This window comes from Lissotriton helveticus, chromosome 8, assembly GCF_964261635.1.
Source record: "Lissotriton helveticus chromosome 8, aLisHel1.1, whole genome shotgun sequence".
In the NCBI taxonomy this organism is placed as follows: Eukaryota; Metazoa; Chordata; class Amphibia; order Caudata; family Salamandridae; genus Lissotriton; species Lissotriton helveticus.
In genome coordinates this window covers 38,754,053-38,780,786 of record NC_136069.1, presented here as the reverse complement: position 1 = coordinate 38,780,786, position 26,734 = coordinate 38,754,053, and the positions used below count along the sequence as shown (strand labels likewise).

Genomic DNA, 26,734 nt, shown 5'->3' with positions numbered 1-26,734 from the left:
TGCAGGGGGCAGAAACAAATAGGGTCCAAGAGACGATAACGGGCACAATGCAGGGGGCAAAGCAAGCTACAGCAGGGGCAGGGGCACAACAGAGGATAAAACAGCACAATAAATTACCGGCACAATTCTGGGGGCAGATACCCACTTGGCAGCGGCAGCGGTGGTGGCAAGCAGAACCGGGCACACTCGAGGCGAGAGGAGCGACCGGCTCCGACCAGGTCAACACAACGTCATTGTTTTCTGTGTTTAACCTTACAGATAAACAAATCTCTTTGGCACAAAGAGGAGCAGACTATACGGTGCTGAGCATTGAAAAAATGGAAAGATTACCATTGACAGTTTCTGAGAAGCCTGTCATTGAATGGATAATTCATGGCACCATCATGATACCAGTGACGATTTTCCAATTTCAGTATTGTCTACAGCATATACCAGTGGGCCTGTATGAAAGGTTGGGTAAAGAATACATTAAGTCGACTTGGACTTTACCTTACACACACAAATGTTGGAACAAGGGAAAAGAGGTACTTCTTAGTGGTAAAAACTGTAAGAACTCGCTAAGTGGTACACTTTTGTGCCAAAGTATTAATTTACACGGGGCCTGCGAGGGTTCTGCAAATAACTTTTCTTGCCACCTGCACGGTACTCCCTCCACTGTGATAGAACCCATTTTCAGGCAGCTATCCAATGGCGTTACGGTATGTTGAATGATCACAGCTGCTGTGGCATGATGCCAGGAAAACTTTATCTTGTTAGTGTGTCGTCCATGGTCACTTGCTGTATGCAAGTATTGTATCCACCACACAAGACAGACAGTGGGTCGGCATTGTGGCCTTCACTGAATATCTCTTCTATACGAATTGATACTTTAAGCAGACTAAAAGCCATTCTTTTGCAAAAAAACTGTACCCCTGACCTCGTCTAAAGAAACGTATGATCTGCAAGTGGCGAGGACATCTGCAGAGATACATGCATTATTATCAACAAATTGCCCAGTACATTTCACAGAAATGTTAAGTAAAATCTTAAACATGTCTGATACCAGTGGCATCGCACATGTATTTAAGACGATTTTTTCGGGACTGTTAGCACCATTTGAAGCAGTCCTTGGCATTTTTCCAAATTTCGTGCACTTTGCGTTCGGCGGCCTGCCTCTCATCTTGGGACTCGTAGCAGGAATACTTTTTTTATTCCTACTACTCCAATATGGCAAGTCTGGTCACCAGCGATACCCAGACTACAATGGAAGGAACGCTCCTTGCCATGCGGTATCGTGAAAGGATTACACAGATTCTTGGTTTGGCTCGTTTAAAAGATCTGAACACTACCTGGTTTCTATCGTTCAGACCAATCTGGCAAGATTGCATCCTACCTGTTCTATGATGCCTGCTTTGCGGAGAGGAATGCGTGTTAGACATCTGTCTTACAATTCCATCAGTCCTGCCATCGGATGTCGACGCTTTGCTAGGTCCAGTAACGACTCATGCAACGTGTTGTCCCCAGCGGCTACCAATTCTGATGACGGCATTCATTGAGATCTCACCAGTAAGTCTGACTGAGGGTGAGATACGAGGATCAACAGGCACACAGTGATTTGAACACTGCTAATGCGGCACCTGACGGCAATAGTTCTCATATGTGCACATTTGACCTGCTGGATCAAGTGGTTCCACTTTCACCTACTGTGGTAGACTATTTCTTTGCCAGCCTAGACGATCTGATGTTTTCTCCTGACAACGAGAATAACTTTTGATTAATGCACACAGTGTTCCCTGAACTGTGAAATTCGGCCTTCATTTTTCAAAAACAAAGACTTCTAACTTTGGAACTCTATTTTTCACCGTAAAATAAGTTGAAATTTTTTTGGCACAAAATAATCTGCTTAAAGTAGAACTATTCATAGAGAACAAGAAATTCTTTTCTTTTGAACACTGATTGTAGAAAATATTTTGCCTTATCCTCAATTCTATAACTATTGATATGAGATGTTATGGAATGGTCTCAACCTTTTTTTTCTGTATTATAAGAGCCATTTCATAAATGTAATTTCAAGATTCGTTCAGCTTGCATAATTTAGATAGCATACTCTATGCATAGAATGACTTCACTTCCTTAAAATGTGTACTGTAGAAATTCTCATTTTCTCGTGCACAACCATTTCAAGTGCATTTTTATGTATTTTGGGGTGGGATTGTAAACAGTAGCTTTACATATGTTCAGTGCTTGAATGTTAGTATTATTGAACTTAAAATCGTGGAGTGTTTGTTGTAAACTAATCTAGGACCCTAGTGTAAAGTTTCCCAATTTATGCCCTTATATAGGTATAATAATCCTATCCTTATATAGGCATAGAAATCATTACCATATTCGGACTAAGCCTTGCAGGCCAAATACGGCATGGCTACTTCCACTAAGTTCCGAGAATCAACAACAATTTCTTGGAGAAACCCGCCCTCAGCAGCACGGGACTTCCCCCTTCTTGAATATTAAGTTATGCAAGAAATCCAGGAGTTTTCAAAGAATTCAGTCTTTGAGTGACATTATTAAGTCCAATCATGCATCAAACTCGGCACCTTCAAGGTATAAATATGCCCACATTTGCCCAACCAAATACACAGTGGTTTTGGAGCAGATCGACTAACTACTTGCCCGACGCCCTGCAGCAGCAAGTGCCGAAGGAAGCCGACCCTCCAAGCTGGCGCACTGAGAGACGCTGTCCTTTCTCTTGCCGAGAAATCCATCTCTAGTGTTTCCAGGCTACCCTTGCGGGTTGCTGGGAGATCGAGTCCTGAGAGTGAGATACAAGACCTCCTTCATTCTAAAACCAAGGTCCGGAGCTGATTAGACCCATAAGAGAATTCTTGGAATAGATTCCTGGCAGAGAAACTACTAAACTTAAACTACTCCTCACGTACCTCTTCCCTCGTACTAGACTTAGGTTAGGTACACCGGGGTAGGCGTATTTTAGAAACACCAGTTGAGTACTTTTAGTCATCATTTTATCACTGTATGTATTTTATACATTTTAGGCAACTTATGGCTTAAAAACCATATCATGCTTTTACAGTACTACTTTATAATACTGTTCGTATTATATGCCTTGTACTGTATAACCAGTTTTACTATTGTAGCAGTTCATTTCCAATGCTTGAGAAAGAAAACTGTTCAATAAATGCCTTTTTATTGAAAATGCCAATCTCTCTTTTTTCTCAGCACCTCTGGTGAAACGAAGCATGCACGATTGACTGAGTGAAATAGCTGTCTATTGTTTCCCCAACTCTAGAGATTGCTTTCCTAATTATTGGAAACAAAGTTGTCATGTTTATGCGGTTGTCAGAAACTAATACCTTCTTGTTTATTCGAGAAAGTTTCTAGTGAACTCTGAGCTAGCTGGCACACACTATTAAGTCTAATATATTCGGTAGAGACCTAGTAGACCTCAGTCCTACGTCTAAACTACAGTATATATTATTCCAATGCGCAGAGCCTATTGGGAATATAGGAACTACACTAAAAAGGGAAGGGGGTGTAGCCACCCCCTCCCCGGGTCCACCCATAGGAGGGACCTTTCAGGTAGTCCAGCCCACAAACTTAGTATATGTATGGGGCGGAATTGTGGGGACATACATCTTGTCGTAGTCTGTCCTTAACGGAGAACAATTTCATCAGACAGATAGCCGCACTTCCGCCCAGCACCCCCCTCCTCCCTCTGAGGCTGGATCTGGGTCTGCGACCAATAGCGGACAAACTAGGTTTGAGACCCATAGCTTTCTGGCGGAGGCTATGGAGTAGTGATGATCTTTCTGTCTATAGGGCGGAATTGAGGGAGCTATTGACCCACCCGAAAGCGCTCCGGATCCCCTGGATAAAATATATCCAAAATACCTGTATGACATTGGGGTTTCCTGACCTTTGGTCTAATTCCGCTAATGCCTCACTGATTATTTCCAAGAGAGCCCTGGCCAACGCATATCATGAACAAAAATTAGCTATGACAATAGACAGCCAGGGTGAAGGGTCATTAGCTTCTGCATTCGTACAAAGTAAGGACTTGTACAGGTTTGAGAGGGTTCTAGACCATATCTCCCCCGTGTTGTCCAGGAAGCTATTTCTCCAATGGAGATATGGCACGCTGCCCCTACGATCTTTTACTAGCTCCTGGTCAACACCACCCTCCACCAAGCAGTGCCCGGCCTGTACTGCCGCGGAGGAAAGCGATTTGCACGTGGTCCTGTTTTGTCCAGCCTATAAAGCAGCGAGGAAGAATTGGCTCCTTCCATTGATTAGAAATCTGGGTGGTAGGGAGTACCTTCCTATGTACAGAATTCTAAAAACTGATGCCACAAGCCTAACTGTGTTTGCACTTGCAAAATTCCTTACCAATGTTTGGCACACTCGCAACCGTATTTTGAAAACGCAGGCTCCCTTGTAATCGTAAGGTCCACAGCTCTTAAATGAAATTTTAGCATTAACAAACTGGAGGTTTTATATTGCTAACTGTGTATTGATTGATTATGAATGTTGATTTTATAGTAATTGTATGTGTTTTATTGCATATCTTTGATGGCCAACGGCCGAAATAAAGATTGAATAAATAAATAAGTATAGGAGCTGTGTCCCTAGGACTTTAGATTACCCTGGACGAATCTTTGCAAGACAGATCCTGGACTTCCAACGTTCCATTTCGACTGGAAGACTGAATGTAAATGTAAATGTCATGATACTTATAGAGCGCACTGTCACCAGATGGTCACCTTGCGGTGTCGCCTATTCGGCTTCCTGGCGCTGATACTCATACCGCTGTGGAACCCCTCCTGGCTTTCCCTGTGAAGTGTCCACTCCTGGGCACCCCCAGGGTGAAGCCAGGTATCCTTAGCGCTGTTGGGGCCGGTGTGGAGGCTAAGCAAGCTATTGCCCAGAGTTGCAGCGTGGGGCCCGTGCATTGGGGTACTTGAAGCCCCGGCCCGAGCACCATTTGCACCGAAGCACCGCCCCCCACACTCCAAGAGTGTCCCGTGGGCCCCGCTTTTGCATTTCATCTCGACGCGTCTTCCCGGTTCCTTGCCCGTTGGCTAGTGAGCCCCCTGAAGACATTTCTTTGAACTTAACTTCCCTTCCTGGTTGCTCCAGGCTTGCTCAAACTTCCCTTCAAAAGAGAAGCGCCACAGACCTTGCTGATCTGCAACAGAGCCAATCTCGACATTCTGCGTGAGTTGCGGTTGCAAAGGCTTGTTGGGTCCAATCCGGATACCGACACGCAGTCAACTAGATCCTTCGTGGGACAGCTTGAATCCAGCGCCTGGTCATGGTCGATGCCTCCTGAACCTCGTGGCTGAAGAGACAAGCTCCACTTCTTCACCTGAAATCACCCAACATCGCCTGGTTCCTTCCTGGTACCATCCTGGTCACTGGCAAGTGACCCAGACTCTGTCCCCTCTGCTTTCAGGTTCTTCAGATCTTCGATCCACCCTTGGATCCACCCAGATACTTTTCCTCTGGTCGCCTGCAGCACTTCTTTGCAGCTCTCCATTGAAAACGACGACGAAACCCGACACGAAAAGGCACCTATGCACCCGGCTTCCCTGGGTGAGGTAACACGAGTACTCCGGTGCTCCCGTGGGTTTTGACTCTCGAAGTGTGTCCTAGTTTAAAAGGGTTCCATCTTAGTCCATCCGTAAGTGTCCTTAAATTGTACTTTTGTAACTTCTTTGTTTCCCATAGAAAGTCAATGGTAACCCGCGGCTGTGTTTAGACACTGCACGCGTCTCCCGTGGGCCTCCTACTTCCTAACCTTTGGTTGTTTAGTGTAGCCTCAGCGATTCGACAGGCCCCAGGCCTGCTTTCTATTCCAGATGTGGTTCTTATGCCACTATTTTAGTATATGTTTTGTGAGGCCCGTAGGGCATGCTGTATATTTGTGCAACTTATTGTATGCTAATTGAGATTCTTGTAATGTACTTTGACCTCTGACCTCATAAAGAGTGCAGAGGGGTTGTGTTTAGATTAAATACATATATATTTGATTATACCTTGTGTGGTGTCCTTTCATTTGGTACTCAATGGATTATAATTGTTAAAACAACTTGCTTAATACGCTCTCTGAAGTCTTAGCCTGATGACTGCTGGTCCATGCTACCACTAGGATAGCTTTCTATAAGGTTGACTTTACAACCAAAAATGTAGATTGGGTGGTCGATCGTTTACAGTGCTGGCTTTTAAGCTCTTGCACACGCTTCCTGTCCATATTCGATCTCTAGAAGATCTTTTTTCATTCAGGAAAGCAGTTAAAACCTATCTTTTCCCATTGCCCTATTAAAGCCAGCTCTTTTCCTAGTTGTTGTCTGTTGTGTTACTTTGTTTGATATAGCGCCGGGACGCCCCTTTGCTGGGGCAGCTGCGCGCTCAAAAAATTTGATTAACATAACATAACATAACAACCACCATCAATAAGGGTCGATTAGACTGGTGCAAGGTGCCCACTAGAACTAGTGGACATCATATGCCAGGCTAACTTCTCACAACCACCCTAAAAAATTCACACTGGTAAGAATCCATGCAGGCGTGCATAGTGTGGAAAGGTGTTCATTAGCAAGGGCCAGCTGTCGGCACATCAGAGAATTTACACTGTTCAAAAACCATGGAGATGTACTGAGTGTGATGAGTGTTTCACCATGAAGAGATCACTGATCCTTCACTGTGCATTAACCATGCACCACCTCTCCTATCACTCATTGATGTTATACTTGTTTTTGGACACAAAACGTACTCCCCTGCCTATCAGCTAGGCTGTGCTATGAAAATACCAAACACACAAACTGATAGTATCTCAGCAGAGCCATACTGTTAAGAAAAGATATAATCACACTGATTGTGACAAGGTCTTTTCACAAAAGTCTAATTTTTGAGATTATCCAAGACATCACTCTCCGTTCCATGAGCACAAAGTCTGTACAGAATTAGGAGATGTAAACCCATGCCAGGAACTTCCAATGAATGAGGTTGTTAGTTTTTTGTGTTTACCTTATCACTCACCTTTACCCACCTGGCATTCAGTCTCTTGATGTGTCCCTACAGCTGGGTTATATGTTGATAACAAACATATTATCTGCCATATATATTGTGACCTAAATATCACAAACGAAACCTCACCCCAGTGGGTATAGATTTTACATTTTTAGCTCCAATGGGGTTATATTTTTGTAAATTATGACGAGTTTTTCTGGCACCGTACAGCTGAAGTGTGTTTAAACGAGGGACTGGTTGAGTTGAGCATCATGGGTTTGTGAGAACCCATAGAACTTGGATCCTATCAACCTAAGAAATATGTCAACAGTTTAATTACACAAACAGCGTACATCAAAGTTGTGTATTAATTGACGAGGATAGGGACTTGATGTACATTGGCCACATGTACAGCTTTAACCATTGCATGTCTGGATGTTACTCCTGTATTATGAGATAAGGACAAGTGCTGCTCCCTTCATTAACCTGCACAAGCCTTTTTGAAGTTTAAAAGGAAGAAAAACAATCTCAAGCGTACATAATTAAATTAGAAACAAACAAATTACAAACCAACAATGATAACAACTGAAACACTAGACATGCCAATATTAAATATATTTAGTCAAACAAGTCCACAAAGCTGCTGACGTGTCGTTCGGATGGTCAGATATTAACAGATACATTGATTTGAAAAGTAGAATGTAAGGCTAATGGTTGTTTAATTAGAATTGCTTAGGATATTGGACAGTGTACCGGAATATTTGCAAAATACTTTAAAAAACAAAAAACAATTTCACAATGTCTAGAAATCTATTATTCCTTAGTATGTGATTTTGATGACAGAGAAATTAAACTTAAAAACAAGGACATTGCTAGACTGATTCCTTCTTAGCTTTGTAAAGCACATTATTCCAGTGCTTGTTAAACACTGGGGCCCCAAGAGAAAGAGCGTTACAGAAAATGATCTATGTGTAATTTCATGGGGATCTCAAGAGCAAATGATTAACACAGAGAGTCAAAATGAGGTTTATTGCGGTCCTTTGACCTGCAAAATGACCCACATGTAAAACAATAATCATGTAACAACGGAAAAAGGAAACAAATCTGCCTCAAGTCTGAGCTGAAAATCATCAATGCAGCAAAGGCGGATTTGCACATGTCGTGCACTGTATACGAGCATTCACTCTCTTACATCCAGGGGCAGGACTGGTAAAAGATTCACGCCAAGTCTAAACAATGCACAGACACAGAGCACCTGATTCAGTAGAAAGAACAGCCCAACTCTGACCCTGGCAGTGGTGTCAACTGGTTTAATAAGATCCCTCAAAGCCACCAAAGACCACCAATGATATCACTTCTGCGAGATTAATGCTTTGTAATCTGCTGATGGTCCAGAGAAAACAGTCTTTAAGAAAGAACAGTTTGGAAGGCTAGAAACTATACTGGACTAAAAGTTTTTTTTTAAAAACCTATTATATTTTGTAGCAAAATTGTAATAAACTAGAGGCAAAGGTTTGCAGTTAAGAGTAATTCCTGGAAGAAAACTGCAGTGTTGTACGCAAAACACATAAGTCCTTATTTAAAGTCTCGCGGAGAGGGTACTGTGTGGCAGCTGTGACAGAGTACCCCAAACCCACTGTCCTCTCACCTGATATACAGGCAGACGGACCTTCAGAATCTCAGCGACAGAGCCCACTCCGGCTCCGTCGGCGAGATGGAGCCAGAGCCAATGGAATATGGGTTGCCCGAGTTTTGGCAGTATGACCGCCCGCCTGTTTTAGAATGGGCGGTTTGAGTAGTTTGTTGTCAGTGTTCGACACCACCTGCTAAAACCTGCAGTAAGAGACCATGAAAATGTGTAAATGAACTGCACACTCTGGAAGACAACCCTTATGGTTTGAGTTATCCGTTTTCAAGTTTTTGGAGTTTGTGTTTGAAGGATCAAAAACATGCTAAAAGTTAGACTAGCATATGCATACCGTCTATCAAACTTTTAACACGTTGACAGGATCCACCTTGACGGCCTTTCCTGCCTATGATGAGAGATGTCCAAAGGCCAGTGGACTTCTCTAAATGGATTAATTATAAATTATATTTTACTCCATCGCCCTGATGGAGTACAAACTGTCGCAGGGATTCTGCTCCTACACAGAACTGTGCACAGAGACTTGGAACCTCAGTGAATTAGGGTGTACCAAAAACTCACCTTAGTACCCAAAATCCCCAACCAGAATAGCATTCAGTGTCTCATTGGTTCTTACAAATCCCCAATGTTTAGACAACCCAGAACATGGACTTAGAACACCTCAAGTAACGTGGAACACATGAACACTCTTTCGTTATACCAACATATCAGTCCAGAACGAGGAGTGAATGAAGACACGTGCAACTTTGAAATATTTATTTCTAATGCAGTGTTATCAAGCGCAGTATCTTAGCTAATACAAGCAAGCATATTATAAGGAACAAAGTGATCAGCATAGTTACAATTCCTTAAAACACAAAGGGCGAAAGCATGTTAAAATGCTAAAGGGAAAAGGTCTAAAATAGAACCTAAGTTTACCCTCCCTTGCTAGTATATTATATAATATCTAAGAAGGTCTCTTTGGGTTTAGAAGGGCGGGCCCATACCTCTTGGTCTTAGCAGAAGCGGATCACATCATCTCCTGCACCAACACTCTGCATACGAATCTCCATCAAGTGTGTAATCATGGGCTCTGCAGCGCATTACTAATCCCGCCTAAAACCAGAGTTGGCCACAGCTGCATATATGTTATGTTTAGGACGTGCGCTGATCAACCTGAACAACAAGCGCTGTGTTGAAGTAACCTTGAAGGCCTCGGCACTCACTGTACAGACATAGCTTACCAAGCAAGACCGATACTATAAGCAAACCTGTTATTCTCGTGTGAAGCAAAATATTCTATTACGCAAAAAGCTTCAATAACAGAATGTGCCCTGTGCAGAGGCTGCAGAAAAGGAAAATGGTGTTTAAACTTTTAATAAGCTCATGCTAACATAACACAGTGTGAAGTCAAACCTATACCCACGTGACAAAACCTTACACCACACTAAAATTTGGTCGCATTGCTATCTAGAGCTCAACAGGATCCTAATGCCATTGTTAATCATCCTTGGAAAACTAAGAAGGCTTCTGAACCACAGTTCTGCACTTTGCAAATGGGTGTTGTGGTGCGTACCTTTAATGCGGTGATTGGGATCTTGCCTACGTTATTTATGGTGACTTGTTTGATATTCTTTCAGCTAAGATCCCAGAGTCGCACCCTTGTATTGTGGGCATTTTCGTGGCACAGAGCAGATGGGCAACCCCAGTGAGCTGCCTGTTAAAGCCTTATTTGTGCACTTATGAGATGCACCCTTGTGAATGTGATTTCTCCTTGTGCACAAAGGGGAAAGTCTGTTTGATGTATTCAGTGGCTCCTTTGCATGTTCCTCTTAGGGATATGTGAAGTTTTTATTACAATAGTCATGCGTTCTTCCCTGTTATTGACCTTTCCATAGTTCATGAAGTTTCCTGCTTTTGCTAAACTGTTGCTCTTGTGATTGATAGTTGGTGTCCATAACTCATGAGATTTTTGCATGATTGCTCTCAAACACTTGCGAAGCATTGGTTTGCGAGTGCAGACCGCTTTAGCTTTTACTAGAGATGTTGCTCAAACTATCACTCATGAACATTTTATACTCAAACGCATGGCTTTTCCTCACAAGTGACTCAACCAAATGTACACCCACGTATAAAATGTTCATGAATGTCCTAGTAAAAGTCCAACTCAGGTAGGACTCTGCAACCTTCACAGATTTTTCATAGTTTTTGAAAGACATTTAAAAATTTGTGAGCAAAACACTTCACAACTTTGCATCCTCCTAGCAATTATCAGTGCTCTGTTAATTTTACGTGTTGTAAATTCCCAAAGCCAGACTCCATTTTGAACACATTACATTAGCCTGTCTGCTTGAGGTCCACATTCAGCATGTCATTATCTTTCACAGACTTTGTGAAAGTGTCAGTTCATCTAAACAATGACATTGCTAACACACAAGGTGACACAAGTGTGCTACAAGCTACACGGCATCTACATTTAAAGGTCAGACAGTGGATGTGAAATATAAATGTGCAGTCCAAGTTGGCGTGTTTTGTTTATGCTGATTCATACTGTGTATGTCTTAGATTAATGGAAATTTCCTCAATGTTGGGTAAAAGTCAGTGGTCACCCCGATAGAAACACCATGAACTGACCCCTGAATGAGAGAGGCCTTCACACCAGGTTATCACAAGAGATCCAGCCAGACTGCTGCAGCATCCACTCTTAGGCGTGAACGTCGAAACAGAGAGGAGAGGAGCTGAGAGCAGCTGAGGTGTTTTCCCTCTAAATGAACACACTCTCCCAGCTGAAGTCTGATAGCTACAGCTGATCGGCGGTGTGTTTGGGGTGGTGGCAGCTCCCTATTACCTCCGCTTAGCTTGTGGCCATAAAAATAAGAACAGTGGTGATTTTAATACTGATTGTTCGAATTTTAAAAACGGAAAGATCGCATTTCTATTTTATGTGCACTTTACTTTGCCTAACCCTTTTGTTGTGCAGGAACATCGCGGGGGAGCTCTGACTCACCCGTTATCCTTTACAAGCCTCTCCTGGCCCCTTTCACCGCGGCTGGTGCTACGGTCGTGGCGAGGGTGGGCGGCCATCTTGTGAGTAGTCCTTCTCCCCAGCAGAACTGGTGGCTGCGTTCTAGCTGGGGGAGAGAGGACACGGCATAAAATTAGCATGCCTTCATCAGCGCGCAGCGGTCGCGCATGGCGGGCGTGCCTTGTGGCGCGCCGAAGGACAGCCCGTCTGCGCCTCGGACGTGGCGGACACCGGACGGGCTACCTTGCAGATACAGAGCTCGAATAATAATGCGATTAGATACACTCGAATGAGTTTGATGGCGCTCCGCCCGTCGCTTGAGATGGGATCAACTTGTGTAAAGATAGATCCAGTTATCCTTAACTCCTGCTCTGCTTGCGGTTTTGCATGCCGTATTAATGAGACTATCCCATCAGATTCCATCTTAGATTTAGCCTCTATTTCTGCGGCTTTAATTAATGCGCGCTCCATGTGCAAACATACAGCAGAAATGTTTTCTTTGTTGGAAGACGGTACATTGGACCTGTTGTTTATTACAGAAACATGGTTGAATAGCTCATGTGCTCCCGACATTGAACTGGCCATTCCCAGAGGGTTTAAGATACGGAGGAAAGACAGAGCCAGCGGTAGGAGTGGTGGTTTAGCTATTATTTTTAGAGATGCCTGGGCCCTCAATATTGAAAATACTGATGATATAGCGGAGAGTGAGATTGTGAATTTTTCTTTGATTTTGTCTCCTCATTTTACACTGGGTGGTTCCCTTATTTATCGACCTCCTCGGGTCCTTTTCTTAAAGCTCTTCTAGAGACTCTGGTTCCCCGAGCAGTGAGGTTTTCGCGTTTTTTACTGCTTGGTGACCTGAATATTCATGTTGATCGTCGGGAACTTCAGGAAAGTAAGCTTCTATATGATTCCTTTGACCTGGCTTTTCTAACCCAATGGGTGTCCTCCCCTACACATATAGGTGGGCACACTCTAGATGTCATATGCTCAAACTTTCCTGTGAAGGTTGATGCCCCTCAAATTCTAACTTGGACTGACCATCGGCTGATTAGATTTACTTGGTCGGCCATGAAAGATATACCCAAGTCCTGCATGAATACGTTCCCCCCCGAAGATTAATGTAGGTAATTTTATTACCTAGCTCGATCATAACAGACCCATCTTGGGAGGGGAATTGGATCCTGCACTGCAAGTTTTTGATGGTTGGCTGAGAGCAGGGATTTCCGCCTCATCGAAAGGGTCAGAATCAGGTAGAGACAGGATGACCCCCTCGCAACTCTGGTATTCGCCCCAATTACGCATTCTTAAGCTTGCTTGTAAGAAATTGGAGTGAGTGTGGAGGGTGGCCTATTGCCCACAAGCCAAGGTAGCTTACCGCTCGGCACAGCGGGAATACTATGCTAGTATTAAACTGGCCAAATCTGAATACTTTGCCAGAAGAATCGAGAAAGCTAATAATAACAGTCGTGAAATTTTTTCCATAGTCAAGAGCTTTCTCTCCCCCTGTGCTGAACAAATATCGGTGAAACCCTCTACTGAATGTGGTGAGAATGGTGTGAGAACCTTTCCTTTGCTAAAATACAGCAGAGTCTTAGAGCGGTCAGTGGGGGGAGCGGGATTGCTGATAATGTTAGATCTATAGTACCGCCTATCTACACTATGGAGAGATTTATCCCCCCCTCAGTGGAAGACACCTTGTTGGCAATTAAATCTTTGAGATCCGGTGCCCCTGGTGATACTTGCCCGGCCCGGCCAGCGTGTTGGCTGAAGTGGCAGAATCAGTGGCATTAGAGGTTTCACAAATAATGGGTTTATCCTTTACAACAGCTAGGGTTCCTGAGGAATGGAAACAGGCTAAGCTTCTTCCCTTGTTGAAGAAAACGGGTGCTGATCCTGCTGTGCCGGGCAACTATAGACCCATATCCCTACTTCCAGCCATGGCGAAAATTGGAGAGAAACTTGCCTTTTGTCAGCTGAATGCCTTTGTGGAATCATCAGAGGCTCTCCACCCTGCCCAGTCCGGCTTTCGTGCAGCTCACAGCACAGAGTCGGCCTTGGTGGAAATCACAGAGGCGATCAGGGAGTGTCTGGACAGTGGCGGCAGAGCGGTTCTAATTTTATTGGACCTCCCTGCCGCGTTCGACACTGTCCCGCACTGACTCCTCCTGACTCGATAGGCTGAGATTGGTGTGCTGGGCTCAGCACTAGAATGGGTGAAATCTTTTCTGTCCGATAGGTCCCAGCAGGTTTGGATCCCACCTTTTTCTTCCTCGGCCAAGCCTCTTACTACCGGGGTGCCTCAGGGGTCTACATTAAGCCCCTTGCTTTTTAATGTGTACCTTACCCCACTCATTGTGCTGGCCGAACAAATGGGGGCCAAAATTATAGCGTATGCAGATGATACGCAACTTTTATTTACATGGCCTGATGCAGCACTCAACACTGAGGTCATTTGTTCTTGTCTTTCTGCAGTATTTAACTGGTTAGCAATGGCACAGCTAAAATGCAACGAAGACAAAACTGAAATTTTGTTGTATGGCCAATTTCCGCCTAATTTCAGAGAACTCTTGTGGCCTTCTGATTTTCCCCAGCCAAGTTCAGTTACCATCCCTGCAAAGAACTTGGGAGTATGGTTTGGGGAGGATTCGAGGCACATATAAAAAAACTCACAGGGGTGTGCTTCGGATCTCTCAAGGCTATGAGAAAGTTCTTTCCATATCTTCCATCTTCAGCAAGAGAGTCGGTTGCGAGGTCTTTAATATTATCTCGGCTCGATTATGCCAACTCTCTTCTTAGCGGAACTCCAGCCTTCCTAGTCGCTAGACTACAGATCATCCAAAATGCGACGGCGCGGCTTCTGTGCAATGTGCCTAGTAGAGAAAGCGTGCTTATCCATTTGAAGGAACTACATTGGCTGCCGGTGGCTCAAAGGATTACTTTTAAAAAATCCTAACACTAGCATTTAAAGCAGTCAATGATTTTGGGCCTTCCTATCTGAGGAAAAGATTTAGCCGCTACACCCCCACTCGTTCTTTACGCTCGGCTGACTGCAATTTTTTGAGTGTACCCCGCTTTCGACGAGTGCGCCTTGGAGGCCAGTCAATTGCCATTCTCGCGGCTTCGGCCTGGAACACTCTGCCTCTATCCTTGAGATTGATCCAGAATTTTGTTCCTTTTAAGAAGGCACTGAAGACGCATCTTTTCAGATCTGCTTACTAGACTTTTTTATTTTCTTCTGTTTCCTTCTGGCCACCTGCTTGTTTTTCCTTTTCGCGCCAGGATACTCTGGTAGTAACAGAGCGCGTTATAAAACAGCTAATAAAAAAAAATAAATAATACATTTAAAAAAAAAACAGGGATGCAGGGCATTAGACCCCAAGAAAATCTAAAGGAAGCCACCCGAAACCGGTAAAAATGGGGGGGAGGCAGACACCCGGCCATGACGGGATAGTACTTTGTGCACACGGACCGCCGCCAACTATGGGGTGAACGGGGCGCCCACCTCCGCCGTTGAGGGATGGGGGCGCAGATTGATGGACGGCGCCCACAGAGGGTACGGATGGGGGAGGGGGAGGGAAAGTGTTGTTTGTTGTTGTATGTTTTGAAAATCAATAAACTACATCTGAAAAACAACACTAGAGGCAAGCTAGCTACTCCATATTATCACAGTGTAGCCCCTAGAAGAAGTCTTTAGGGTGATAGTCTGCTAGAAACACTATAATTATGTTTGAACTGTTCATTTTATTGTCACTGCTATCAACACGCATAAGGGATGTATTAATTATATCCTGTGTGGTTATTACTCATCAACTAAGCAAGAGGATGAGACAGATCATAAACACTCTTAAATATACATAGTGTCTTGTCTTAGGGCAGTGCGTGCGTGTGCGGCTCTAAAGAACAAAATAGGGTTCCTGCATCCCTGATCCCCTTTCACCGGAGTGTTAGTAACCCAGAAAGCACACACACCACTAAAGCCGGTATGCTCAGGGGGTTGTGTGGGGCTACTATAGCCTGGTCTTCCCTGCTCAAGCGATGGTGCAATTAACTCAGCCTGGGCACCCATGGGGGACGGGGGGCAAACCTTGTAGACCTGGGTCAGTGTCCCAGGTTATGCAAAATGGCGACTAAACAAAACAATCATTACAAGTGCAGAGATACCTCTGTAGTACTCATGGTTGCCTCATACAGAAAAGAAGGAAGCAGCTATTTAATGTTGGCTAGTCAAGCTTGACTCTTAAAAGGTTTTCTCTCATCTGTGGTTGTCTATGGTTTTGAATCATGTTTTATTCAATTAGTTCAATTAAAATGGCGGCTCCCCCGATTATGATAGGAGTAAATTCCATAGAGTTCATTTTTTAACATCTCAACAAAAGAAGTGTTCCCTATGCGGAGAGAGAGAGGCAGTTACCCATGTAATAGCTGCACCTGCAACGTAGAACTTAGACGCATTTTACTTCTGGGTGGAGTTTGAGGCTGTAGATGCTGCCTCAGGGCAGTTCTATGCTCATAAAACAGTAGCACCACCTGCACATCAAAGGGTATAACAATACCTAGAAATCCCTTTCCAAGAACAAAACTGGTTTGCTGATGAGTTGCCACTCATACGCAGGAATGCTAGATTGGGTCTTCTGACTAATAAAGGGGCTACACGGCCAGTACTAGCTGGCTATACACCATTTTCACATCCTTAGAAGCTACCAGTCGCTGACTTAGTAGGAATCATAAAACATGCTCCAGTACATGGCATATACGCATGTTTTAAACCCACACACTGCTGATGTCTTTTCGGCGTAGAGTCCAGAAGTTGGTTGTTACATCGAGATGTCCACAGTAGTTTAACATTGTCGTCACTGCTTCATTCGTAAGTTATATTTTCAGGCTTTTCTGCTCTATAACTGCAACAAGTTGCCAATGGTGGCACACACTTATGGACTTTATATTTCCTTTCCACAGCGTCACTGTTTTCTGTAGATGAGTTGCCTATTTTTTAACCCCTTCGCAGCTGGGGAAATTCCCCTGCTGTGCTGGGGGGCGCCCGCACAGCGCCCCCGTGCTCTTGAGGAGGTCAGCCCGTCATGAACCACAGTGGTCGTGTGCTCATGGCGAGCTGAGCTCGTCATTACCACAACCGTTTCTTTAGAATGCTCGCACACAGGGGAATTAGCACACGAGCACCGTGGCTCATGACAAGCTGAGCTTGTCATCAGATGCGAAGGTGCTATCTGGAGTTTCACCGTTTGTTACAGCCTTCAAGTAAGTTGTAAAGCCAGGTCCATGCAGGTTTTGTGCAGGTTCGCATGTAGTCTCATTGGCTTATGAGTCGCGTGCTCACAGTGCTTTACATAGAGGGCATGCTCACTGTTTCTTATCACAAATTCAGGTATGGCGCACAAATTCACTGAAACTTTCTTGGTATTGCCCTTGGGTTAAATCCATATAGGGTCTGTGCTGGCACTCCTGGACATGTTAAACGATGCATCTTAAAGAATTTAAATGATATCAGCAAGTTGATGTATTTTTCTTTATTCTTACAGTGCCCCTGAAGAAGGGATTTGAGTTCATCCTGAAATGCATTGGGCATGGCTATGTAACTTTGGAATACCACTGAAGTCATATAATTTGTGGATGTTTTTGATTTTGTACAGCATTTAGTTAAATGCAATTGATGTTATGTTGTACATGTATATAATTTATATTCAAATAAACAACACAAAAACATTTTTGTGATACTGGAGCAAGTATTTTCAGATAAATGTGAAGTTCAAACCGATTTGATTAGCGCTGGTGATTTCATAGTTGATTAAGAATGTGAAATGTAAATACATTAATCTATGCTGGGCATCCAGCACACTGGTGGTATTTCACCAGAATTATGTTCTAGTGACTAGGTTTGCTACCTTCTCTCTGGATCGCACACAATATTTTGTTAAGCTGATTATTTTGATGATTTAGATAATCAATTGGTGTGCGGTGGTCCTTTGGCGAGAGCACTCCCAGACAGCACAGCAGAAGTAACAGTAGTGCATCGGTCTCTCCAGGAGTGTCCTAAGGTGATTTCAGATAAACATGTAAATCCTCCGGATAGGATTTATAGTTTGAATACGCAAATAGAGGGGGCATATCCCCACTATTAATCCCTTACATGCTGCTGCGATTCTGCGCCTGTGTGGCAGAATCGCGAGTGGGTGGGTTTATGATGGCCCCCAGCGTCATCAGCACACGAGCGCCGTAGAGCACGACGGGTGGGGGCCGTCATCAGCATGCAAGGGGTTAAAGCAGTCTTCTGCCTGCATTTTCCTGAAAATTATGACATCAATTTAGAGAAGATGACGGGCCCCCGCTCTTCATTAGGGAACCACCCCAACGAGAGGAGGTAGTACGACTAGCCTTTTATTCTTTAGTACCTGAGGAAATTCAGAAAATGTATACAATGGACTGAGCTGTCAAACAAGCTCCAGCCTCATAAAAAAATCAAGCCGGGTGGAATAAACACTATTACACGTCATTCTCTTAAGCAGTGAGCTCCAAGCAACATCCAGGAAGCCAGAAGCTTAGCGCGATATAAAAGCATTACTAAGTCAACCTCAATCTTAGGGCACTATAGCGCCTTGTCCTTCACCAATCAACATTCCTCTTTTTCTTGTGTTAAAACCAGGCTGATCATGCAGAATAGTTTTTACAATATTGAAATCTAAATACACGGCCAAATGAAGTTTAAAGTTTCCAAGCACAGGTTTAGTGACAGCCCTAGTACAAAAGAAATATATACAACTACCCTGGACATTCCCGTAGGTTTTTCCAGTCAAAACATAGGGCCTGGTTTTGATGTCTGGCAGTGGCGGTCCCCTGGACAGACAGACCATCGGTCCAACTGCTGCATTATGATGCAGGTGGTTGTACCGTAGAGGACAGGGGGAAAGACCACCGCCTCCAACAGGATCTGGGATCCCACCAGGGATGTGCTTGGAATCGAATCCCTAGATTGGAGGTAGTGCCTGCACAGACACCATCTTAGGGATTACGATTCCCCTTTCCGACAGCCTCTTCATGGCGGTTCCCTTGGGACAGAGACAGGGAACAGTTTAAAATGTTTATTTTAACTAACGTGCGCTAACGTGCAGTATACATACCACAACAAGCAGGAAAATGCATAGTACAAATCTAGTCAGCATAGCAGCTAGTCCGTACATCATGAAGGGAGATGTCATTATAAACAGACAATGGAGAAAAGACTATAGTGCCTACCCTCCCTCCCCCTGCTAAAAAGAAGTAGTAGTATTATATAATAGAAGATCTCAGGGCTTTGACAGCAGACCCCATACCTTAGGCTATCGATGCTAAATCTACATCATGGGTTTTCTCCCTGGAAAGGTCCCTCTTCAAGTGTCTCTCACCAATTTGTGTACCCTACTAAACAAACGAAGTACGCTGTCCAAACAACAGCTGCATCGGTATGTTGTGTCTAAGGGCTAAGGTGAGGCCAGAACAAAATAACAAGGGACATTGTTGTTCGAACTTGCACGTAATGTTCAGTCAAAATCCAGGAACATGCAGAGAGTGAACTCAGCAATGAGTTCCCATGTGAAAGCAGTCATTGAAACATTGCAAAAATAAAGACGTAAAGTAACGTGCAAAAGGAGCAGGCAAGCTGCAAAGTGCTCATGCAAACTTAGTGAAAACCGACAATGTTCCATGGGCCACGTGACAGGATCAGCGAGATGGGGCGCTAGTTCTTGAGTTCCCCATAGTCGGTGGAGGGTTTCTTGAGGAGGGGTGTGACTTCTGTGTTTTTCTATTCTTGGAGAAGGTGGCCATGGTGATGGATGTGTTGAAAATGGAGGTGAGTTTGTTGGTGATTTTTTTGCCTCCGAGGTGGAAAAAGTGATGGGACCAGGGCTCTGTGGAATTCATGATGGCCTTAGTGTTCTGTGTGTTGAGCTGTTTTTAGTTGCAGTTCACTCCTTCTCACGCCGGCAAGAGGGCAGCAGTCCAGCAAGGCATCAGTCCAGCAGAGGGGCAGCCCTTTCAGCAGCACAGCAATTTTCTTGCTGACGAAATTCTCCACAGGTCAAGAAGTTTACTGAAGGGGCGGTGTCTGATGTTCAATATTTATACCTTATGTCCTTCTTTGAACTGGGAAACGTTTCTAAAGATGACCCTTTAAATTCCACTGGGTTCTTACCTCCCCTGCCACGGCTCCAGACTAAGTACAGGGGGTAGGCAATCCTTTGTGTTAAGACAGGACACAGCCTATTCAGCTGCAAGTGGGGCTGTGCCCTGTTCCTCCCCCACCCATCCTGCCATTGATGGCTTTCAATGCACACCATAGTATTGTGAGTGATTGTCTGGGAGGAATCCACAAAGTCCAACAGGCAGCTACATCCAGTCAGGTGACTCAGGCCCACACTGTAAGCATTAAATGGCTAATGCAAGAAAATGCCAACTTTCTAGAAGGGGCAGTTTCAAAATTGTAATTTAAAAATCCGCCTTTACCAATAAAGAGGACTTTTGATTACAATTCCAAAGATAGCAAACATGGACTGACCACCTGCTCCCCAGTTGGAAGTTAAAGCTTATTTAATGTAATGAGGCAACTCCACTGTTGTCTTACAGAAAACGTAGGCTTTGCAGTAGTGAAAAACGAATTAAAGAGTTTATCACTAACAAGACATGTAAAACGTAAAAGTACATGTCCCGTGTGATCGTGTGGGTGTGGCGGACCGGAATAACAGGCGTGGAGGCTGTATGTAGTGGGCGATGTCTTTTGTTTTATAATTAGATACAACAGTTTGTCGCGGGCCGCTCCGGAGGTTATAGGGAACAAAGAAACAAAAGGGGCTATTAGTCCGACTGGACTGAAATGATAGAGTACTGCTACCGACACCAGAGGGTGTGTGGATTCTTAAAGAGACTGTGAGGAAGGTAGGAGATTGGGTAAGGGTAGGGAGGTTGAGAGCGTAAAGTCGTAAGGGTGTTTTAAGTGAGGGTTTTGTGAACGGGTGTTGAAATAGTGTCTGAGTGAGACTCCAGCGGTGCTATACAAGAACTAAATACAGTGCAATTACCAGTCCCAGGGGTGACGCTTTTTATATACACCGCACTTAAGGTGCTACAGAAAGTAACCTCAGGGTTCTTGTACTCACATGCCCCGCCGCAACTCTTCCGTGAGTTACGGCCGCTCCCCAGCCACCTCCTGCGGACTCCACCAGTCCTCACTCCACACGTCTTCCTCCTCCTCTTGGATCACCGTCTCTGGTTCTGTGTTCGTCCGAGCCTCCTGCCACGAGTTCGCCGTGCTGAACGCCTCTCTCTCATCGGCTCCGTCTTTTCCGGTCTCAGGCTGCTGGACTAGGGTCTCCCGGGGTCACGGGAATGTGCTTCCGGTATAACTCCAGTTCTGATTGGATCCTGAAATGAAGGACAGAGGGGTGGAGTCCAGGTTGTCAGGGACGCTTCAGGGTCGGTTTCCGAGGAAGGGAATCGTCCTGGATGATACTGTGTCGGAGAGGTAGGGGAGGCTGCAGTATTACATCCAGCTTTTCAAATACACTGCACCCTGCCCTCTAAGCTGTGTAAGGCCTACCCTCGGGTGACCTATATATTAAAAAGGAAGGCTTAGGCCTGGCAAAAGGTTTATTTTGCCAGGTCGACAGTTTAAAACTGCACACAGTCACTGCAATGGCACGCCTGAGGCATGTTTGTACAGCTACTTAAGTGGGTGGCACAATCAGTGCTGCAGGCCCACAAGTAGAATTTAATTTACAGACCCTGGGTGCAGGTTGTACCACTTAACTATGGAATTGCAAGTAAATTAAATATGCCAATTGGGAACTGTAGGAGGCTGATTCAGTGTATAGTGTCCACCTATGGTGAGGCACTGTGCACTGAGTCCAGGCAGCCCTTAGTGACAGTATTTAGGTTCCTGATAACCAAAGCTCCTGAGGAGTAGCTGTGGAGAGCAGCTAAGGCTTATTCAGGAGGGTGTAAATCAAGTGCATTTACCACACAGTCAGTCAGCAAGCCTTCACACAAGAAACAACCACACAGGTATTTATTAAAGAATACTGTAGTATTTATTACTCAACACTAGGAACTAACTAAGTATATCTCCTTCCTGGAGACATCAAATATATATCCGAAATTCGTCAATAACAGGTAAGTAGCGTAGAAAAACTCATGAAGCCCTACCGGGGGCCAAACCAAGGCTGATACCTAAGGATAGAGAAGCCCAGGAAAAGCGTAGAACCCCCCCCAAGGTGAGTAACTAGGGACCTTAAGACGCCCGGGTGCAGAGTGGTTATACCAGGTCAAACGTCCTTTGGACAACACTGGGCAAGCCGTGTTTGGTATTTTCTTGTTTCACGACTCTTCCCAAAGGACCCCGAGGACAACAATTGGATCAAGGAAGGTTGGAGAGTCACACCACCCGTGGATACCCAGGGAACCAGGATAGCGACACCAGGGAGCCCAGATGTTTAGGGGTGAAATGGTGTCTGAACCGCGCGTAGAAGTCAATGGAGGGTCTTAGAAGTCCATTGGCTAAAGTGACTCCTGCACCAGGACGGTGGAAACCAAACATGGATTTTGGATGAGAAGTGCTTGAAAGCAGAGGGGCCAGAGTCCAAACCACACAAAGGTGTCCAGGAGGAGCAGCAGAAGCGCAATGCCACCCCTTTTCCGAGGTACTTGCTGTAGCACGATGGTGTAGAAGAAGCAACTGTGGAGCTCCGGCGATGATGAAGGAGAACAGGAGCGGTCCACAAGCTGTCCCACAATGGATGAAGAATGAATGGCGGTCAGTGGCCCGCAGGACAACTAAAAAGCCTTGGCAACGACAACAGTCATGCCAGTTGAAAAGATGCTTGGATACAGACCAACAAGCTCTGGGGGACTAACCCAGCAAGGGTAAGTCAGGGCCGGCCCTCAGCACGCAGGAGAGCCAGCAGGAATCGTTGGGGCCACTCGAGGACCCTCTGGCAACAGGCACAGGGAGTCTCAGGTAAGCCATGGCAGCACACAGAAGATGCAGGCCCATGGTGCAGAGGATGCTGGCCGGACATTGCCCTAGTAGCTGTGCGATGCTTGAGGCTGGGGCTTCGTGGAGCTTGAAGATCTTCCCTGAAGGGAGTCAACAAGCCTTAGCAATGGCAGACAGTGTCAGGAATATGCTCCACAGGATCCGGTTGTTGCTCATAGGGTTCCACCTCCCAATGTTACACACTCCCTGACTTAAAGATACAGTGAGTTCGAACCATTAGGCGAGGGATATAAGGGAAGGGAAAGGGACTGCTGGGATAATAGGCTCTGAAATGACATAGACGTAAGAGATACGGTTATATATTGCATACAAATAAACTGCTACTCTCATATATTCTCACTATGAGGAGGCATACCTGAAGGAACATAACCACACATCCATCAGAAGAAACAACATCTAGACAGTAGTTATGGAAACTAAATGAGAAGAGCAAGCCAAGTTCTCACTCCGAAATAAAGAAGAACTATGCTTTCAATACTGGTTGAGAGCTTTCAGCAATCCAAGGGAAAAACAATAGAGATTGATTCGAACTCAGTTCATCTCTATAAATACTCTATTTGGCCACGGAGTGCTGTTGTTGTTCCCTGACGCCGGATTTCACTCTCGCTTTGCCGCGCTTCCAAAGGCCCCGTCTCCCCACTGAACTGCTTCTGCTGGTGTGAGCGCGTTCTGCAGTCGGCAGAACCTGTCATCGCTCCCAGCTGGAAGCACTTGCGGGTTGAGGACTGCGGGGAACCTGGAGGAAGGAACCGACCGGGGGACTGCGAGGCCCAGCATTCCTCAGTGACCGTAGCTGGTGCCTCTTCCCCCGGCGGCCACGCCCACTACCTCCACGTACATAATTGACGCAAGCTCCACCGCGACGCGGGACGCAGTCCGGGGCGAAGACCGTGCAAAGAGCGGGCCGTTTGAGGCTGTTCGAGTACGAGCGAGTCCGGTCCGGGCCATACTCCCTGGCTCTATCTTCACTTGTGAGGGAAATAGACTTTTGGTAGCGCACGCGAAGGACAAGGTGCAATGTCCACACGGGAGTACAGCAGCAGGGCAGCAAAGGGGAAGTTAAAAAATGGAACACTTGATGACTTTCTTACCAGAACCAACACTGCAATAGATATGGAGATCAGTAAGATGCAGCATAGGGTTTCTATTGAACTGGATGTAGCTAGAAGGCTATCCCAGGAGATGGCCAATGCTAAGAGATCCTCCTTGGGCCACTTTGCCCTTGTCAAAACCCCGGACCGCACAACGCGACCAGCATTAAATCCTAGTTCATCATTGTCCAGGGTGGGAGGGGTGGAGGGGCCACCCTTGGAGACATCATCAACTACCAATTGTAAGATCAAGAGTACGAGAATTTCCCCTAACTCCCTAACCTGAAACGAAAGCGTAATATCGCCACTGCTTATTCCAGGAAAAAGGCTAAGGTTGCAAATGCTCAGTTACCCTTTCAAGTACTAACTCAGCCATGCCATTTATTCCTTCCAGTGGTGAATAGTTGCCCTTTAGCATCTGAATCTAGTCCAGTGAAGCTGATGGGGGAGCATGAGAATTTCGTAATAGAAAGTGAGAATGGTGGGGCACCAGTTTGTATGATTGAAGGAAAGGATGTGGATTTCTTAACGGTTGTGTGGGAAACGTTAAAAAAACTTCTTACCCCCTTGGAAGTTAGACTTTCCCGAATAGAAACCCAGCTCCTCGAGACTGAAAAAAGTATTCTAAATTTTGCCACCTTGATTATTCCTGACAATAAACCAACTAGCCTACCTGTTTTGACCCACACTCCTCCAGCAGCCGCTGACATTTCACCATTACCTCCGGTGACTAAACCCGTCCCAAAACCATGGTACAAGGCTCCTGTAAGTACCAACGTTAACAGAGTAGCGGGAAGTGCAAACAAGTTGCCGGTTCCATCTGTCCCGGCTCCGAAAGTAGTGGCTGCCCCGAGGGTTAAAGACCGTGATACTTACTACCCTATTCCACCGAGACAAAAATTTCCCAAAAACCACTATAGGGGTTATGTTGATCTTCCCCCAGAAGTAAGTACGTATGTAGTAGTCCTTACGGGGGTACAAGAAATTCCACATCAACAGCAGGAGGACTTCGGGTCTTTAAAAAATAAGGTCACCCACTGGCTCAATGTGAATAGGCCATTACCCCATCACCACAAGCAAAATCCTTATGGTGCGACGGGTCCCCTGGGTTTGGGTGTCTCGAGGATGTGGACTGACTTCACTGTAGGGCAGATGGTATTTTCTTTCCGGTAGACTTACACAGCTTTCCCCCCCACCCCTCACTTTGTTCTCCTTCTGTTTGACCATGTTCATACTCTTCCCCGCCACGCTCGGCCTTAACACCATCCCCATATTTTCCTGGAGATGGTAAACAATTCACGGGTGAGAATAAGCATATGGAGGAGCAGGCCGTTGAACATCCCGAGGGGGGCATACCCAAGGAGCATACAAAAGAAGAAGATGACATCACCAACCTAGGCCTAGTTGGCCATATTAACGATGATAACGTCCTCCCTGAGGTGCTTAATGCAACCTGTCCACCGGTATTAGAGGTCCTATCCTCTTCCATCTATAGTCGGTGTAGGATAAGCAGGTGTCCATTGGCTTTTAAATCTACCGAGGAGGTGGGGGGACCCAGAACACTCTCGATACTTTCCTGGAACGTGGCTGGGTTGGCAAATAAATTAGGTTCTTCAGAGTGGGTGGAATTTATTGAGGAATACGACATATGTCTGTTCCAGGAAACGTGGGCTCGAGAACAACACTCCTGTACAGGGTACGCTACCTTTGAGATTGCGGCAAAATGGGGCGGGAAGGGTCGACCGTCGGGTGGTCTGTCAATTTGGGTAGCTTCTCACCTAGGATGTAGGGTGAGAAACCTCGAGACCAACTCACCGGATTTTCAGTGTGTTGTCCTAGAGTGGGTATCAGGGGTGAAAGTAGCACTAATAAATCTATACTCTAGACCGGTTGGCATTACGGGCACTTCGGGAACTATCGAGGATTTGTCTGTGTTCATTGATTGCACCACCCTCTGTCCATCACTTGTGATCGGGGGGGACTTTAACACTCAGTATGAGCCCCTCCCGGATCATTTGGAAGGGGTAACCAACGAAGAGGATGATCTTTGGGAGATACCCATCTTGTCGGGTCCACCTGTAAAATCATGGTCACCTTTAGCCACTCAAATAATATCTTTCACTTTATCCCACTTGTTGAGGGCCTGTAACGGGCGGGTCGAGGGAGATGTCCCACCCAGCCCACCTTCAATAGACCAGGGTATGAATCACGGATAGACTATATCCTGGTCCGGACAAAGGACTGGCCCAAAGTCAGGGACTTTACAATAATAAGAAGGACTGACAGTGACCATAATGTATTGTCATTGAGATTCGCTGTCCAGGGTATGCCAACAGCAAGCACAGATAAAAACTTAGCATCTCTGGAGGGTCTAGTTGCTACCAGCAACAGACGTAGAATCAGATGGCCATTACTAGTGCAAAACCCACAAAATATTCCGAAGCTATATGAGGCAGTAGTCCCTGTCCTTGAAAAAGTTGGGGATCTTTTCCCACAGACACCCACTTCTGATAAGTTCAGTCTGCTTGGGGATATTCATTCCGAGCTCTGCACCAACCTAGCAGAAGTATTGAACCCGGTGGCCAGGACGAAAAAGGCCAAGGGGAGAAGAGCGACCTGGTTCAATGCTTCTTGCAGAAGAGCAAAGGCTGATCTCCTGGAGTCTCTTAAAATCCGGGAAACTCCGGGTAAGATCAGGGTAAAGCGGATGGCCTATAAGTCTATCATCTCCAATGCCAAAATAGAATGGGACCAGGAGAATTGGTCGGAAATGACGGCTGCCTTAGCATTGCAAGACGCCCGTAAATTTTGGCAGATCGTCGAGCACGGTTCAGCTGAACCAATAGCGCCAGTAAATGCAAATATTGCTGCAACTGTGTGGGAGGACCATTTTAAATCCTTGTACAGTGTGCCCGACCAGGGTCAATTGGGGAATCCATCTGAACCTG

At 45.4% G+C, this 26,734-nt stretch overlaps 1 protein-coding gene across 1 annotated transcript in view; it reads left to right on the top strand.

The window, feature by feature from the left end:
• The window catches only part of LOC144772297 (uncharacterized), a 444,202-nt gene that overhangs the window by 89,957 nt on the left and 327,511 nt on the right, over positions 1 to 26,734 (top strand). The window contains 2 exon segments of the mRNA XM_078656524.1: positions 6,532 to 6,696; positions 6,823 to 6,892. Of these exon segments, the coding sequence (XP_078512650.1) occupies positions 6,532 to 6,696; positions 6,823 to 6,892 (235 nt within the window).